Here is a 16,838-nt window from a genome sequence, read left to right on the forward strand (position 1 = left end):
TGTGTAGGAAATGTGATGTGTTTTATTTTATGAGGAAAAGTCTCATTAAATTGGGAACATATATTCCAGCCTTAAAAAAACTGTCGCCCATATTTATACTTTTTTAGCACCGCATTTGCGTCACTTTTGACGCAAATGCGGCTCAAATGTACAAAATACAATTGTATTTTGTACGTTTGCGCCACTTTTGTGTTAAATAGCGGCACAAATGTGGCGCTAAAAAGTATAAATATGGGCCTGTGTTTCTTCACAGTAGTCAGCTATGGATAACCCAGGATGAGCATGATCTTTTCAGATCTGTAGAATCGCCCTGAGATGAGAGATGACACCCCAATAACTCAATATTGGTCCTTTCGAAGTAGCATTTATTGTGTTTGAGGAAGAGATAATTAAGCCCTAGGTGATCTATTACAAATGTTACATGTGTTTGATGATCCTTCATATGTTTGAAATATAAGCTAATTCACAATTGTAGCAATGGACAATTTCACTGCATCCCCAATATTTTTCACTCCAATCTGTTTCTCATTAGGTGCACTCTTCAACTAGATCGAGTACTAATGACCTCAAAAAGGTATTGTGCAAAAGCTCCACTATTCAAATTCCATAATGCAATGGAGGAAACACTCTAGTCAATCAATTCAACTTTTCCAAACTCATATTATGAACTGTAGCAGAATCATTTTCATAGTCCAAAATAAGCAAAAATAATCAAGTTCAATAATTTGTAAATTTAATGCTATATTGCTTATTTTGAAATTTTGTAGCGACGCAAAAACAATCAGCCCAACCAACACTTTGCATTGCTACATTCAGAACTTCTTCTGCCATGTGAAATACATATGTTGCAATACTTTTATTGTATACATATAGAATTAAATTATATACAAGCTGTAAACATGTGTATAGACATGCACATAATTCCTGACATACAACATTAGAAACTTTTTCATATGCAACCAAATAGGCATTCAAGTACTAATGTCATAAAATATGTGTGACAAAGTTATCTATGGAATCTTGACTATTGTTATCAAGTTTCATAATTCATTTGGGGCAAGAGGACATAAACTGTGCAAATGGCATTGAATCATTAGTTAAAGCACAATTACGCAGTCATCAGTAACCCAGAAACCAAAAGGCTACTTTTAATGATTGTTATTTTTGCAACTTATTGACTCTTGCTTGTTATCATTTTCCAGGTTAATTGTTCATTGTAACCCCTTCTGTGCCCAGGGTGTAATAGTTACATCCTCGGCTGCAGTGCTGCTGAGCAAAAGACTTAACCATTACGTCCTAGGACCGAACCACTGGGAAAGCGCTGGTGCTCCCCCAATAGGCCACCACCCATAGTCCCCCATCGGGTACGGCAATGGAATACCATCCGCTGCCACCCCTGACCCCCCCCATGGTGATCTGATGACATTGACACGGGCACAGCGCGCCCACATCATCAGAGCAGGGAATGATATGTGGTGTGTTTTACGTGGCTTCCTCAAGATTTACTTACCTAAAAGCACTTGTAATTTATCAATGATATTTAGGGATTTTATTTCATAAAGTCATGGGTGAATAAAGTTTTTTTTATTTTTAACCAGTTACTTACCCTTATGCCAAATCCAACTAGTATGCGTGAGATGGACTAGTGGGTGGGTGTGCAATAATGTTTTGGTGTTTATCTTTGCTTTCTACCATCCATGCATACTCTTTCCATAGCGAACACCTTGCCATCACATCTTTTGGAAAATAGTCACTAAGGGAATAATATGTGTTGTGTTTTGTGTGGATCCCACAAGGTTTACTTACCTAGAAGCACTTGTAAATGGTTTATTTATATTTGCAGATTGGCAGACTGGAGTGGGGCTTCCATCCACAGCCAGCCGGAGCTCTCAACTGGTGCCCAGTCATAGCTTCCCCTCCCAGCCAGGCCCAGTAATAGCTTCCAGACCCAGCCAGGGCAGACATAGCCAGAGGCACTGAAGACTCAGAACTGACACGGGGAAGGAGTTTGTGTACCTTTTGGACTACTTGAAGTGTGTGTTTTTTGTTGTTGTTTTTTGTTCACCTCCATCTAAGGGAAAAAACGGATATTTTACCATACTCTGAGCTCCATGACCCTGGGTAGGAGTGAATTTGTCCCTTTGAATCTGAAACACTCATAATGTTGACAATATCACTAGAACTGGTGCTGTGAGGCTAGAAAGGGGCCAGAGGCACTGAAGGCTCAGAACTGACACTGGGAAGGAGTTTGTATACCTTTTCAACCATATGGAATGTTTTTTTTGTTCACCTCCATCTAAGGGAAAACTCTGAAATCTTACCCAACTTGGAGCTATTTAGCCCCGGGTAGAAGAATTGACTTTGCCCCGTGAACCAGAAAAACTAAAAATGACAAATAATCACTAAAACTGGTGCTGGGAGCCTAGAAAGGGGCCAGTGGCAATGATGGCTCAATACTGACAATGGGAAGGAATTTGTATACCTCTTGGAACATGTGGCGTGTTTTTTTTGTTCACTTCGATCTAAGGGAAAAACCTGAAATCTTACCCGACTTGGAGCTCCATAGCCCTGTGTAGAAGGGATGGCTTTGCCCCCTTGAGCCACAAAAACTCAAACTGATGAAATCACTAAAACAGGTGCTGGGAGCCCAGAAAGGAGCCAGAGGCACTAAAGGCTCAGAAATGACGTTGGGAAGGAGTTTGTATACCTTTTGGACCATGTGGCGTGTTTTTTTTGTTCTCTTCCATCTAAGGGAAAAGCCTGAAATCTTACCCGAACTGGAGCTCCATAGCCCTGGGTAGAACGAGTGACTTTGCCCCCTTGAATCAGAAAAACTCAAAATGACGAAAATATCACTAAAACCGGTGCTGGGAGCCTAGAAAGGGGCCAGAGGCACTGAAAGCTCAGAACTGACATTGGAAAGGAGTTTGTATACCTTTGGACCATATGGTGTGTGTTTTTTTTGTTCACTTCAATCTAAGGGAAAAACCTGAAATCTTACCTGACTTGGAGCTCCATAGCCCTGTGTAGAAGGGATGGCTTTGCCCCCTTGAGCCACAAAAACTCAAAATGACAGAAATATCACAAAAACTGGTGCGGAGAGCCTAGAAAGGGGCCAGAGGCACTGAAGGCTCAGAACTGACATTGGGAGGGAGTTTATATACCTTTTGGACCATGTGGCGAGTTTTTTTTGTTCACTTCAATCCAAGGGAAAAACTTGAAATCTTACCCAACTTGGAGCCCAATAGCCCTGGTTAGAAGGAGTGACTTTGCCCCCTTGAACCAGAAAAACTCAAAATGATGAAAATATCACTAAAACAGGTGCTGGAAATGGGCCAGAGGTCTTCATGCAGGGCTAGACACTGTTGTAGGCCCAAACCTGGTGGGGGAGAACAAAAGTCCTCTCCGGTCTGCAGCCACCCTGCCCTGTGTAGTGACTGCCTTCATCATACCGTGGGCTCAGGGTGCTGCCTTTGGGTGGGTGCCTTCCACCTTCCTGGAGCCTGGGTTGGGGAGACCAGGAGGCTTAAGCCCAGACTGCCCCACACCCTCTCCCCACTGGCCTGCCCATCTTTCTTGACTATTAAGCCCCCACAGAGTGGAGGCTTACAGAACCATGGGTGGAGACAAAAGTCTTGAGCTAGCCCAGCGTCCCGGCCCACGGCCATCTGGTTGCCCAGCCGGCGGGCCATCTGGTCAGCTAGCCAAGCGACCAGATGGCCCAGGACGACTCGGTGACCAGATGGCTTGCGATGACCCAGCGGCCAGAGTGACCCAGGCACCATGGCAGTAACCACGGCAAACACAAGAGCGACTGCGCACTCCGAAAGGCTCTTTCCCAGGGCTGCTTGCCTCCCGATGACTTGTGTGGACCAGGGATTCCCACTCTGACCATCTGGTCGTCCTGCTGACTTGCAAGGGATTGTGGCCCCCATCCCTGCACCCGGTGGCGCAGGGCGGCAGGTGGAGGCCCCTGTGCTGGGTGGCACGTGCTGGAGCCCCCTCCCTCCCCACCAGCCTGCTAGCAGAGGGACCACCTCCCGCCTAAGTGTGGTGGTGGGAGGACATGGGCACCCACAGACGGAGACAAAAGCTTGGCTCAGGATGACTTCCAATAGATCACAGCAAGGTAGCTGCTCTGCTACCTAAGAAACCCTGAACCAGAATCAGGTCATTTACAAATGATTTAGCACAGGGTGACCAACGAACATGAGGTGCAGTAAGGGCGATGGAGGCGGCCCCCTTCTATCCGCATCAGCTCATATTTAGCATGTTGCCATGCCTGATCTGAGGTCGTACTCAGGTGCCAAAGCGGTGAGGGAAGCCAGGACCACCATCCCCTGCGCTGCAGAGGACAGGGGGACATGGCAGCACACCCTTTGCACTTGATTGAATCCCGAGGCCAGCAGTAGCCTCCCCACCCCCGGGGAACCAGCCACAGAGGTGTTCATCCATGGCTGTGTGCATAGGCAGCCGTGGAACACTAGAGACAACCACATACAGCATGCAGCCAGGCACCCCAGGACATGCCCTGGGCAGACTGGTCCCCTGCCCACACTCCGCCGAGGCGGGTGGCAAGGTTAGGCGCACCTGCAACATACCTCCATGACAGAACCAAGAGTGGGATCCTGCTGCAGGCAATCAGGAGGGTCTGACCTTGGGGGGGGGACAAAGGGAGCAAAGTTACCCTGCGACAGCCCGAGCCATGCGCTGGGAAAGCCCCTGTGTGATTGACAATCAAGCAACCCTCAGACAGCTGTAGCCCAGGGAATAACCTGGGGATGCTAGGTGCGTTCGAAGTGTCAATGATCAGTGTACTGTATGTGCAGCAGAGGCGGGAGGAAGGCAGCACCACCCATTTGCCAAATACACAGCGAGACGGCCGGGCACCCAATCAGGCTTCCCCTCTGGGAGTCAATCTCCACAATTCAAAGAATATCACCAGGCGCTCGGCCCGGGAGCTTCCCCACAGGAAGGGGCGGCTCGCAGAGCAGCACAGGGGCCAGGCAGCCCTACCACCGCCGGTCCCTCCCAGAGGACCAGGAGGGACCACACAAATCTTCAAACCCTTACCCCAGCCACACGGGACCAGGGCAAGCCAGGTACCTGGCAACAAGGGAGGGTCACCCTACCTGCACACCAGCTATCTGTCACCCAATCTCAACCACTGCATGTCAAGAGTCACTGGCTTAAGGTGGCAGCCCGAGCCGTGCCATACCACCCCCACTGCCCTGGTCAGAGTGGCCAGAAGGGAAGAGCCCCCCTCCAGCACACCCCCACCGAGGGGAGACAGGGTTCCCTCCCAGCCCCAGCTCCTCCTCGTCCAGGCCGCCCTGCCACCTGAGAAGGGCCACTCTTCAGTCACCCAAAGCCCAGGCAGGCTGGGAATCGGGCACGGGAGAGCCCAGGCAGCAGGGCTTTCAGGGGGGTGGTCCCAGCCCAGGGAGGCTTTTCAATTCAGTTTCCCTCCCAGGGTCATGCTGGGTGAGCGTGGGTTCCACCTCAGGAGGGGCTTTCCGTCTTGCCACTCCCGGCATGAGGGTCAAGTTCTCCCAGGCAAAGGAGCCCACCCCATGCCCAGTTCTCTCCCAAGCACCCCAGTGGCCGCAGACTGCTCTGTTGGCCAGGAAGCACGAGGGGAGGGCCAGGCCCTGTGCCTACAGGTGTTCCATTCTTGGAGGCTGCCAAGGGCTTCAGGTTGGCACCGCCGGTCTCTCGGGCCACTCCGCAGTTAATGACCCTTCCGCAGGTTCACCTACGGAAACCTTGTTACAACTTTTACTTCCTCTAGATAGTCAAGTTTGATCATCTTCTCGGTGCTCCACCAGGGCCATTGCCAACACCGGCAGGGCCAATCCAAGGACCTCACTAAACCATCCAATCAGTAGTAGCGACGGACAGTGTGTACAAAGGGCAGGGACTTGATCAAGGCAAGCTTATGATGCACACTTACTGATAATTCCTTGTTCATGGCAAATAATTCCAATCCCCAATCCCTATCACAAACGGGGTTCAGTGGGTTACCCACACCTGTCGGCAAAAGGTAGACACATGCTGATCCGTTCACTGTAGTGCACTTGCAAACCCGGACATCTAAGGACATCACAGAACTGTTATTGCTCAATCTCGTGTGGCGGAACATCACTTGTTCCTCTCAGAAGTATGACACCGACCGATGGGGGGTCACGTAACTAGTTAGCATGGAGGAGTCTCACTCATTATCAAAATCACTCCACCAACTAAGAATGGCCATGCACCACCACCCACAGATTCAAGAAAGAGCTATCAATCTGTCAATCCTTTCCGTGCCTGGACCAGGTGAGGTTTCCGATGTTGAGTCAAATTAAGCCACAGACTCCACTCCTGCTGGTGCCCTTCCGTCAATTACTATAAGTTTCAGCTTTCAACCATACTCCCCCTGGAACACAAAGACTTTGGCTTCTCAGAAGCTGCTCGGCGGTTCATGGGAATAACACCACCGGATTACTAGTCGGCATCTTTTATGGTCTGAAATATGACGGTATCTGATCGTCTTTAAACCTCTGACTTTCACTCTTTATTAATTCAAGCATTCTTGGCAAATGCTTTCACTTTGGTTCATCTTGCACCGGTCCAAGAATTTCACCTCTAGTGGCACAATACGAATGCCCCCAGCCGTCCCTCTTAATCTTGGCCCCAGTTCGGAAAACCAACAAAATAGAACCGGAGTCCTATTCCATTATTCCTAGCTGAAGTATTTAGGTGACCAGCCTGCTCTGAACACTGTAATTATTTCAAAGTAAACGCTTCGGACCCCCAGGACACTCAGTCAAGAGCATCAAGGGGGCACCGACAGGCCACTCGGGGACAGAAGGTAGCTCACCTCACAGCCGAAGGCCAGCTCAATCCCAAGATCCAACTACGCGCTTTTTAACTGCAGCAACTTTAATATATGCTATTGGAGCTGGAATTACCGTGGCTGCTGGCACCAGACTTGTCCTTCAATGGATCCTCGTTAAAGGATTTAGAATGTACTCATTCCAATTAAGGGCCTCAAAAGATTCCTGTATTGTATTTTTCGTCACTACCCTCCCAAGTCGGGAATGGGTAATCTGCACGCCTGCTGCCTTCCTTTGATGTGGTAGCCATTTCTCAGGCTCTCTCTCCGGAATCGAACCCTGATTCCCCGTTACACGTGGTCACCATGGTAGGCACAGATACTACCATCAAAAGTTGATAGGGCAGACATCCAAATGTATCATCGCTGTCATGGGGAGATGCAATCGGCCCAAGGTTATCTAGAGTCACCAAAGTGGCCGGGCAAGCCCGGATTGGTCTTGGTCTGATAAATACACGCTTCATGGGAGGTCAGCGTTCAATGGCAGGTATTAGCTCTAGGATTACCACAGTTATCCAAGTAACAGGTGGAGCGATCAAAGGAATCATAACTGATTTAATGAGCCATTCGCAGTTTCACTGTACTGGCGGTGTGTACTTACACGTACATGGCGTAATCTTTGAGGTGAGCATATGCTACTGGCAGGATCAACCAAGTAGCCACACCTGCTGGATGGGACAGAGCTGAAACTGGAATGGCATGGCAAGCAAAAAAAAAAAAAACAACGGATGGATTAAACCCAGCTCTCTGACTGGGGGTGAATGTTTGATTTGCTCTGCATTCCATTCATCATCTGTTGTTTTTGCATTTGTCGCTCCACGTGGGAAGGGTATGCCCAGACGTGGGTCCCGTGCTTGCTATACCACCAGATTCAAGCTAGCCTGGCTGATGAAGGGTGATACCCTGAAACTGGTCCCAGGATGCTTGTTTCTGGTCCAGGGAGTGTCCAGGCCTGTCGGTTCGGGCTGATTTGCATATGGCTGGGTCCAAAGTGGAATGGCATGGCAAGAAAAAAAACAACAGATGGATTAAACCCAGATCTCTGACTGGGGGTGAATGTTTGATTTGCTCTGCATTCCGTTCATCAACTGTTGTTTTTGCATTTGTCGCCCCAAGTGAGAAGCTAGCCTAGCTGATGAAGGGACGGAGGGGACCACTGGCGAGAATGTAGGGGCAGCCTGGCCATCTGGATGTGCCTCAGAAACGCATGGAGTGCGACCAGATGACCCTAGTTGTCGGAGCGACCAGATGGCTAGGGCATAAGGCTGTAAGGCTCCCCATTATCCATGGCCTCTGGAGGCTGGAAGATAAAGACCGGCACGGGGCTGCCACCCTCAGGCAGCCCGGCCATCTGGACGTGCCATAGGAATGCATGTAGTGTCTCCAAATGTGACAGATAGTGGTACATCAGGATCATGGAGGTAATGTGCTTCATAATCCTGAAGGACGGAGTACCGTCCATTAAATCCTAAATAAGGCCCTTTGGGGCAGATTTATGGGAAATGGCGCTGCACTGAGTGCAGCGCCAGTTTCCCTGCGCCCCTTAGCACCCCCTTACTGCCACCATGTGTGCACCATATTTAAAATACTGTGCACCATGGCGCAGGGTAGGGGCAATAGCGTAATTTTTCATGACGCTATTGATGTACTCTGCAGGAGTAGCGCCAAAATAATGGTGCTACTCCTTCAAAGTACATAGGACCCCATTTTAAAGAATGGAAGCCCCCTTTTAATGCCTGCTCTCGAGCAGGCATTAAAAGGTGCCGTAAAAAATTGCGCAAGAAAATCTGACAGATTTCCTTTACGCCATTTTTCCAGCTCCCCTAACGGGGAATGCCCCCTTTACATACATAATGCCTGGTGCAGGCATAATGTTGTGCAAAGGGTTACAGAGTGGCGCAATGCAAGCAGTTCTCCACTCTGTAAATAAGGCGTGGGGATTTCAGCCTCGTTGGGCCACATTAACGTAAAAAATAATGACGTTAATGTGGCGCAAGGTGGAGCTAGGGCATTATAAAGATGCCCCTTAGTCTATTAGCCCAGTCAGAACAGAGATACCCACTTCATGCCCCACACTCCAATAAGGCGAAGACCTGAATTAAGTTCCAGCTTCATATCAAAGGTTATCCACTAATAAGCACACTCTTTGCTGGAACAGTCAGAAGAGGAAGAAGGGAGCTGTTGCACACCTTTCCTCTGTTTCCTCACACAGGATAGACCCAGATATCCTAATGGTCCCTGGGGTCTCAAATCACATGGCCTGGATCAATACAGTACAAGAATAATGCTGACATACTGCGCCATTTCTTTTCAGCTTTTGAAGGAGGGCCCATTTGTAGAAACTATTTGAATTGGTTCCACAAAAAGTGAAAGTAATAGCGCTTTCTATTCTCATGGTTGCCTGAGTACAGAGTAGTCCTACGATTGCGGGGACCTGGCCCCTCTTTTCTCTGTCTTTCTAATCGACGGTGGTCAGTGTTTAAAAATGTGTTAACCAACTCTTTCACAGACAGGAAAACTGCATGAGCTCACCCTTATTCTCATGTGGGTCCGTTCCACCCAGCCTCTCTCTCTAGCTAACTGACAGAAACAAGTAATGAAGGTTAAGACATCATAATTACCTGGTTTTATAATCCAGAGAACCTATTCATCAGAAATCTATCACCCAGGACACCAAAACACCTTTCTGAATGTACTCAAGAAGAACAAATAGTTATCCAGGCATGCATTGGAGAAGATCAACAGTGGAGTAGCTAAGATAGGGCTGCTCCCATAATTGAGCCAATAGATTATCCCATCATAGCCGAATCTTGAACAAAATATGTGTGATGAAAAGCAAAACATACAGTGAAGGAGTCCAAGAACTCTTTTAGTTTAGAAGGATCACTCAAAACAACAGGAGCATTAAGACTTACCACCAGCTTGCCAGGGTTTAGCAGCCATGTTTATCACAATACAACAATTTTCAAATGTAACTTTTGGAGCTCCTGAGTTTGATATTGCAAGGTAGAAGTTATATTTGGTTCCATATTACTGCATACTAGGAGACACTGATACAGCAATATTAAAGTACAGAATGCAAAAGGCTCAACAGCTATTGTTGTTTTGCCTTGCCCAATGTAAGGATGATTCCATTAAGTAGGCAATTTATATTACCACATGTGAACACGGGTGATGGAAGCAAGGTACCTCCATGAAAGGCACAACATTCCCCAAAATTAGGCTTGTATAAAGGTAAATCAGAAGAAATGTGAGGTCACAGAAATATACGTACAAATCTTAGGACTTTATTCTTCAGGAAAAGGCAAAAAAACTTAGCTAGAAAAACATATATAGAAAAATATACCAACAGAGTGACGAACATAAAAAAAATGCGCTTGAACTGCTTTCCAGTGCAGTCACCAGCTGGTTTATTCACAATGTAGAAGATTTATTCAGGAAGTTCCAATTACAGAAAGAGGAATTGTCTTGGAATGGAAAAGAGAGAACGTGTCACCAAGGTCAGAGCTGTGGACCTAGGAATTGAGGAAGCAAGTCCCAGTTCCTGTATCCGCACAACATCCTGTGATTCTGGGAAAATCACTAAATCTCCCCTTGCTTAAGACAGATAATGAATGTGACCTTGTGTAAAATAACAGGTGCTCATCTAAAGTGCTCCAATACCTTCGCGTTGAGTTTGCACTCTATAAAATCATGATGAAAAACAATTGTAACCGCCATCTTGGAATGGGCTGAAGAACTCATAGAAGGATTAGTCATGCTTGCTGCTCTGGGTACAAATAATATATTGTCATCTCCATCCTGATGCCTGCTGCCCCTCAAGTGTCCTCGGCCCAGCCCAAAACTCAGGCTCTATCTGATGCCCTCACACAGCAAAGACAGCAGTGCCAGAGGGAAGACAGTTAACCATGACTGATGCCTCAGAATCAGGAGGAGTAAGTGGTGATATATCGAACCAGGAAAGCAGGAGTACAGCTCCACCACTCTGACAGCTGGATGCAAGACCCAAAGTTCCCAGGTCAGATGCAGATGATGAGGTTCTATTCTTCTCACCCCCCTAACATCTGGAAGTTGTCCAATACCACTTAATAAGCCTTTCAGACAGGGACTGCTGCTTTGCTGGGCACAGGATGTGAGGGATGGAACAGCCATCCATCTCCTTTGAGAAGATGTTTTGCAGTGTTTTACAGTGCATTTAACAGTGACTTGGGCCCTTTGCTCATGTGTCCCTTATTTAAATCTCTAGACTAACTTGATGGAACTAGCATGATCCAGAGAGCATATACAAAACAGGTCTTCCTACTGCTCCATTGAAAAGCATGTGAATCCAAGATCCAGATGCTTAACACCAGATTTACAATGGCTGACATACAGAGGGGAGGAGGGATCAGTGTGGTGGAGACATTCAGGAAAAGGAGGAACTATATAATTTCTGGCTAACATTAATCCCTTTGAAGCATCCCACAAACCTGGGCCTACAACATTCAGTATAAACCCAAAATGGGATTGCATCACACTTCATGTGTCCCAACACTTTTAATACATACATATAACACTATGCGCAAAAGAGGGTCCCCAGTCATGAAATACTACAAATACTTTATCAGCAAGAGCAGCAAGCACAGTACTGGTTTCTGGATGCAGGTAAATAATAACACAGTTTATTATTGCTTCGTTGTTAATGGATGGCAGTGGCTGCTGCTCGCGGGGGCGATGCTCCTCCACAATAGCGGAGGAGCCGCCACTGCACCTCACCACAAAAAGCCATATATATGTCTATTCATTTACTGGCATTACAAAAGGCAAACTAGTCTTAACATGCAAATGGTATGTGATGCAAGTTGCACTTCACCTTGTCATCCAAACACCATACACTGTCACAGGCAGTGTATCACCTCTTCTCTCATCTCCACCCATTTAGGGCTCCCCACGTTCCTTATAAATAACAGCAGGTCTCCTTTAAAGGCATTGTCGATGACATCCTACAATGAAACACCAGGAAACAAAAGTATAATATGGTATATGTACTGACAGAAAACACAACACAGAAAGTTATAGGTGTGATCAGAGACTGTACTAACGGATATCAACTCAAACAATATTTTGGCATACTAATATCGAGGACAGAGTATCGACAGATAAATATCAATAGAAAAGAATATATAGGGAAGTATAGATTTACTATTTTTAACTCCACATTAAGGTAGCTAGAAGATATATGTATCACATAGGTACATACATGTGGAGTTAGATATAGAAAATCTAAACTTACTTAACTGTCAATATTTAATTTTCAGTATTCTGTCCCTTCAATATTGTAGATTCAATATTCATGGAGGACACCATGTTCAGGCAGATATTCATGTACCTCCATCTGGAAATCAATTCAAGCCAAAGCCTCCAAATGAAAGCAGATGACCTGCAATATGTCTGTTCGTGCTCTGTAATATAGTCGTCAACAGGTGACAAATCCTGGGTTATGGCAACAGCTTCTATGGTGGGGGTTCAAAGCAATGGGACAGTTGAACAGAAGGAAATATTACTTTGAGCAGGTAATAGAAATTCTGCATTTATGTCTATACTATTACTACTACTGCTGAGTTGTACATGGACACCAGGTATATTTGTGGTAATGTAAATACTCACCTCTGCCTCCTGTGGCTTGTTATACCATATTGTTGATACATAGAATTAAACATATCCTTCAGTATTGCCAAGCTTTCACATTGTACTCCTGACACAGCCTTCATCCACAATCTGTACTTAGTTTACTTGCATGGCACATTGATTTCCCTCTCTATAATATGCTGAGACTCATGCAATGCTACTCACTCCTGCTGTGCTTGATACCTTGTGGACTCATGTTGATCATGTAGTAAATACAATTTGACAGCATTCAGCGAAATATGTGTGTCATCACTGTTTACCTCTGTCTTGCTTCACAAACTATTATTCTAGGATGTGCCTGCAAGCCATAGCGCTGTGCCCTTTGTTGTGATCTGTCCACCCACTCTACCTGCAAATCCTGTCAACTTGACAAAGTACCCCTACTGATGAACAATCGGTGTTAGTGTCCTTCCCATCTGATAACCTGTGACCCTAAAATGATCATCTAGTATTTGCCCCCTCACCACTGTCCTTCTCATGCATGCCATCCAACACCTACAGCCAATACCCTTTGAGCTCTCTCATCCAGTGTGTCAGAATGTGTTTGTCTGCTCCATGTACCTCTATGCTTGGCCTTACTCTAGTGATGTTGTGGCTGGTGGTACCTTCGAGCTGCATGGCATGAGTTGCACTGCTGATCTTGGGTTTTTGAAGGCCCTCCTTTGATGAAAGAGGTAAACGTCTAAAATGGCATGGCCTTAAACCTATGGGAAGGAGCTCACATTATCTGTGTTGCATGTTGCTGATCATTATGAATCCCAGAGACATAAATACATGTCCAGGTCATTGAAGCAAACAACAATATTGAGGTCATGAATGAAAGGGCAATGAACAGAGTGGGGGTAGACATGTGTGTTTAAAGTACCATTAGAGGCTGCCAATGTTGGTGAATCTCTGCAAGACTGCTAATAGCCAGTATCAGATATAGGAAGGCATAATAGGAGTAACCATGGACTACTTCCCTTGTGACTGGTTGAAGCAGGGCCTATTGGTTGTGCACACTGCTAAATGTGGGTTTGCATGCAGGAGGGGAAGTGTGTCAGCATTGTTGACAATTACATCTTGCACATGTTAAATCACCTATTGTCCTAAATCTAAGACCCACTGTAAACACAAAAGAGTGGATCCAAAAGATCTTTATCATTGCAGTTATGCACATAGAAAGTGCTTAGAACTGCCCTGTTGCTGTTGAACCGAACCTGTGAAAACCCCTGCCATAGACCTTACAAAGATGTGCCTAGCCTTAGGGGCTGCTATGCCACGAGAGCGGAGGAGCGTCACCCCATTACAAAAATGCCACCAGAACTGAAAATTAAAATGCTAATAAACTTTCTTTATTACCATTTTATTTTTCAGAACCCCGTCATGAACTGAGCATCAGGATGTGATGAGGCAATTGCTGCTGTGGCAGCCGGAAAGCTGTGCACTTGTTTAAAGTGCACATGTCCCTTTGGCCAGCTGTCTTGCAACGGCCAGCCTGACATGCGCATTTTATATTCAAGACAGCTGGGTTAGAGAAAGCATAGGTCGCCAGCACTCTTGTGAGCGTTGAGAGAGGCTGCTCCCACCAATCCTGACGCTTCTTTTATGCTCATTACCAGCATGAAAGCAGCGGCAGGATTGGCTTGTGCAGTTTCCTGAGTCCCGTTGCATGTTGGAGCCAGGAGAGGAGAAACAACGAGAGGAGAGGAGGACTTCCCAAGGTAAAGGTTATTTTTTTAATTTCATTATTATTGTAACCCCCTTCCAGCCCCCATTGTAAATACGAGCTAGCCACCACTGTCTAGTCTCCACTCCTAACACCAGTGCTGCACATGATGCAAATGTAATACCCTGTGGTGAACATGCTATCTTACTTCTACAATACTACTGGTGATATGTTTATGCAAACTCGGCCCAAGGGCAGTGGGGCACTTTATATGAGCACCAGATTACATTACACAAGGTCGAATTCATTAGTCACAGGGAGATCAAATGATTTGCCCAGAATTACAGGATGTTGAGCCAAAGCTGAGACTCCAGCCTGGTTCACCAGTTCCAAAATCAGCAACTCTAGCCATTAGGCTATATCTACCAGATGGTAAAATGAATGTGCTATGTAGACAGAGGCACTGGCACATTCCTACCAGTTGTTCCATTCACACTGAGCCCACCTTACCCAGTTAAGTATAGGCAGACATATAAAGAGTTTTAGCAAGCACTAAACGTGTGGAACATGTCAGTCATGGAGGTTTCGGCATAAGTGTACTTACAATTACTCTTTGACTTCACATCATATTGCTGAGCAACTGTGATGAGGTTTCCGTGGCAATCATCTGAGGCAGTTTCTGCACTGGGCAGTTCTTGATAGGGTCTCTTTGTCCAGCATTTGATCTTTGGATCTGCAACCATTTTATGTGGGTAGGCAGATGGTATCCCTTGTGCATTTGTTTCAAAGATCTCTATATTTGGCTGCAAAGGTATAGGAGATTCACATAAAACTGTATCTCTTCTGCAAGAATGTTGATTTTACCTGTTGTGAAATTTAGCACCTTCCCAGCTGACACTTGTCTTATTTGTGGCACCTTGATAGATGCTGTCATCTGGTGGTCACTTTTTGTGGACTTGGTGTCACTGTTCCTATGGTCTGTCTGAAAAGCAAAGGCAGGCTTATGCTTCATTTTAGTGGAACCTTTGGATACTATACTGTCTTGGCCTTGTGGCATGCTGTCATCTTATGCGCTGCACTGCATGTTCCCTGCATTACATGATAATTTGGCAGGATTACCAGTGTGGTTGCATTAACTCAGGCTGGTAGATACTTTTGGGTCTCCTAGATTGTGTGTGGAACTGCTGCAGGTGTATTCCCATTGTGCACTGTGTTCATCTTGTTTACGGCTTGTGGCACTGGTATGTTCCGGGCTAACACTGCAAGAAGTCTGATGTTTCAATTGTATTTCAATCATGGTTTGTGACCCTCCCAGAGTGGTTCTTTCCACTACAGATGGATAGAGAGGGTAAATGCTTAGACAGTATCAAGTTGCTGGTTGCAGCAGCTACGACCATTCCATCACCTACCATGGCACTTCATCATGGCCATGCTGCTGGGATCTGCAGTTATTAAGTATGTGGTCGAAATTGTTGAAGGGGTGTCAATTTGCCGTCCCAAGATCAGTCTGATGACTGACAGGTAGCGGGCCATTCGTGGTGGAAACATTTTGGTAACATGCACAGGACAATTATAGTGCCATTTTGTGACATGTATTGTAACGGTGTGATGATCGTGGGAAATATGACCATGGGTGCTGTTTTTTGCTTCACCCCCCAACGTAGCTTTTATGTAAGAATATTGTATACAAAATATCGCTTGACGTATATATCATCTCAATACAGAAATGTCGTGACGTTGCACGTAGATTTTCTATGATGAACTCCAAGTGGGCGACATTTTCGTAAACGATATTTAGGAAACACTGTTCATGGTAGACAACGATATTCTGGCACTAAATCACCGCCCCGCCTCCCCCACTTCCCCAACCTCTGCTGTGTCCAGGGTGTCGGAGTGAAGTGCTGAGAGGAATAGCCATTTTTAAACACTTTTAACTTGTTGCATGTTGAACGTGTGAGGACATGTGGGTTGTGTGCAGGTTGAACGCTGCCATGGCCTTGGCTGCTTTGCCGCGTGTGGGATGCGACTTGCAGCTTTTCACCTGCACGTCTCAAGTGTTCATTGTACCTCATCCAATAAAAGAACAGCTGACGTTGAAATGGAGAATCTATTTGCTTCTTGCACATATAGGGAAGGCATCTACCTATAAAGCAGCTTTTGCTTGCATAAGAAATGAAAAGATCCCACTGGCTGTAATCTGTAAAGTGAACATAGCCCTGCAAGAAGGAAGAAAGGACTCTTAACAATGCGCTTAAAGACAGCCGTGTTAATATACTCATTTATCATTTTCTAAGACATCAAGGGGCTGATTTAGGAAAAATTGTGCTGTTCCCAGTACATCACTTTCCTTGTTCCCCTTAGCACTCCCTACCGCCACCATGTGTGCACCATATTTAAAATACGACGCACCATAGCGCAGGTTAGGGGGCAATCAGAATTCCTGACGCTGTTGATGTACTCTGCAGGAATAGCGCCAAAGTTTTAGCTCTACTCCTGCAAAGTGCATAGGGGCCCACTGTATCCAATTGCATGCCCCTCTTAAATGCCTGTTTTGAGCAGGCATTAAAAGTGGGGGAAAAAGTGGTGCAAGGAAATCCCGTAGATTTCCTTGCACCTTTTTTTTCACCCTCTCCCCCCCCCCAAACT

The 16,838-nt window shown here is 46.1% G+C and overlaps 1 protein-coding gene across 2 annotated transcripts in view; it reads right to left on the reverse strand.

Moving 5' to 3' along the window:
* The window catches only part of TRMT9B (tRNA methyltransferase 9B (putative)), a 157,105-nt gene that overhangs the window by 103,047 nt on the left and 37,220 nt on the right, over positions 1–16,838 (reverse strand). The window contains exon 2 of one of the 2 annotated variants that reach the window (XM_069200793.1): positions 11,730–11,859. The exons of the other annotated variant lie outside the window; for it this stretch is intronic. Coding sequence (XP_069056894.1) covers positions 11,730–11,794 — 65 coding nt within the window. The 5' untranslated portion in view covers positions 11,795–11,859. The remainder of the gene's footprint in view (positions 1–11,729; positions 11,860–16,838) is intronic. 2 annotated transcript variants of the gene reach the window in all.

The sequence above is a fragment of the Pleurodeles waltl genome, chromosome 1_2, assembly GCF_031143425.1.
Source record: "Pleurodeles waltl isolate 20211129_DDA chromosome 1_2, aPleWal1.hap1.20221129, whole genome shotgun sequence".
NCBI lineage: Eukaryota > Metazoa > Chordata > Amphibia > Caudata > Salamandridae > Pleurodeles > Pleurodeles waltl.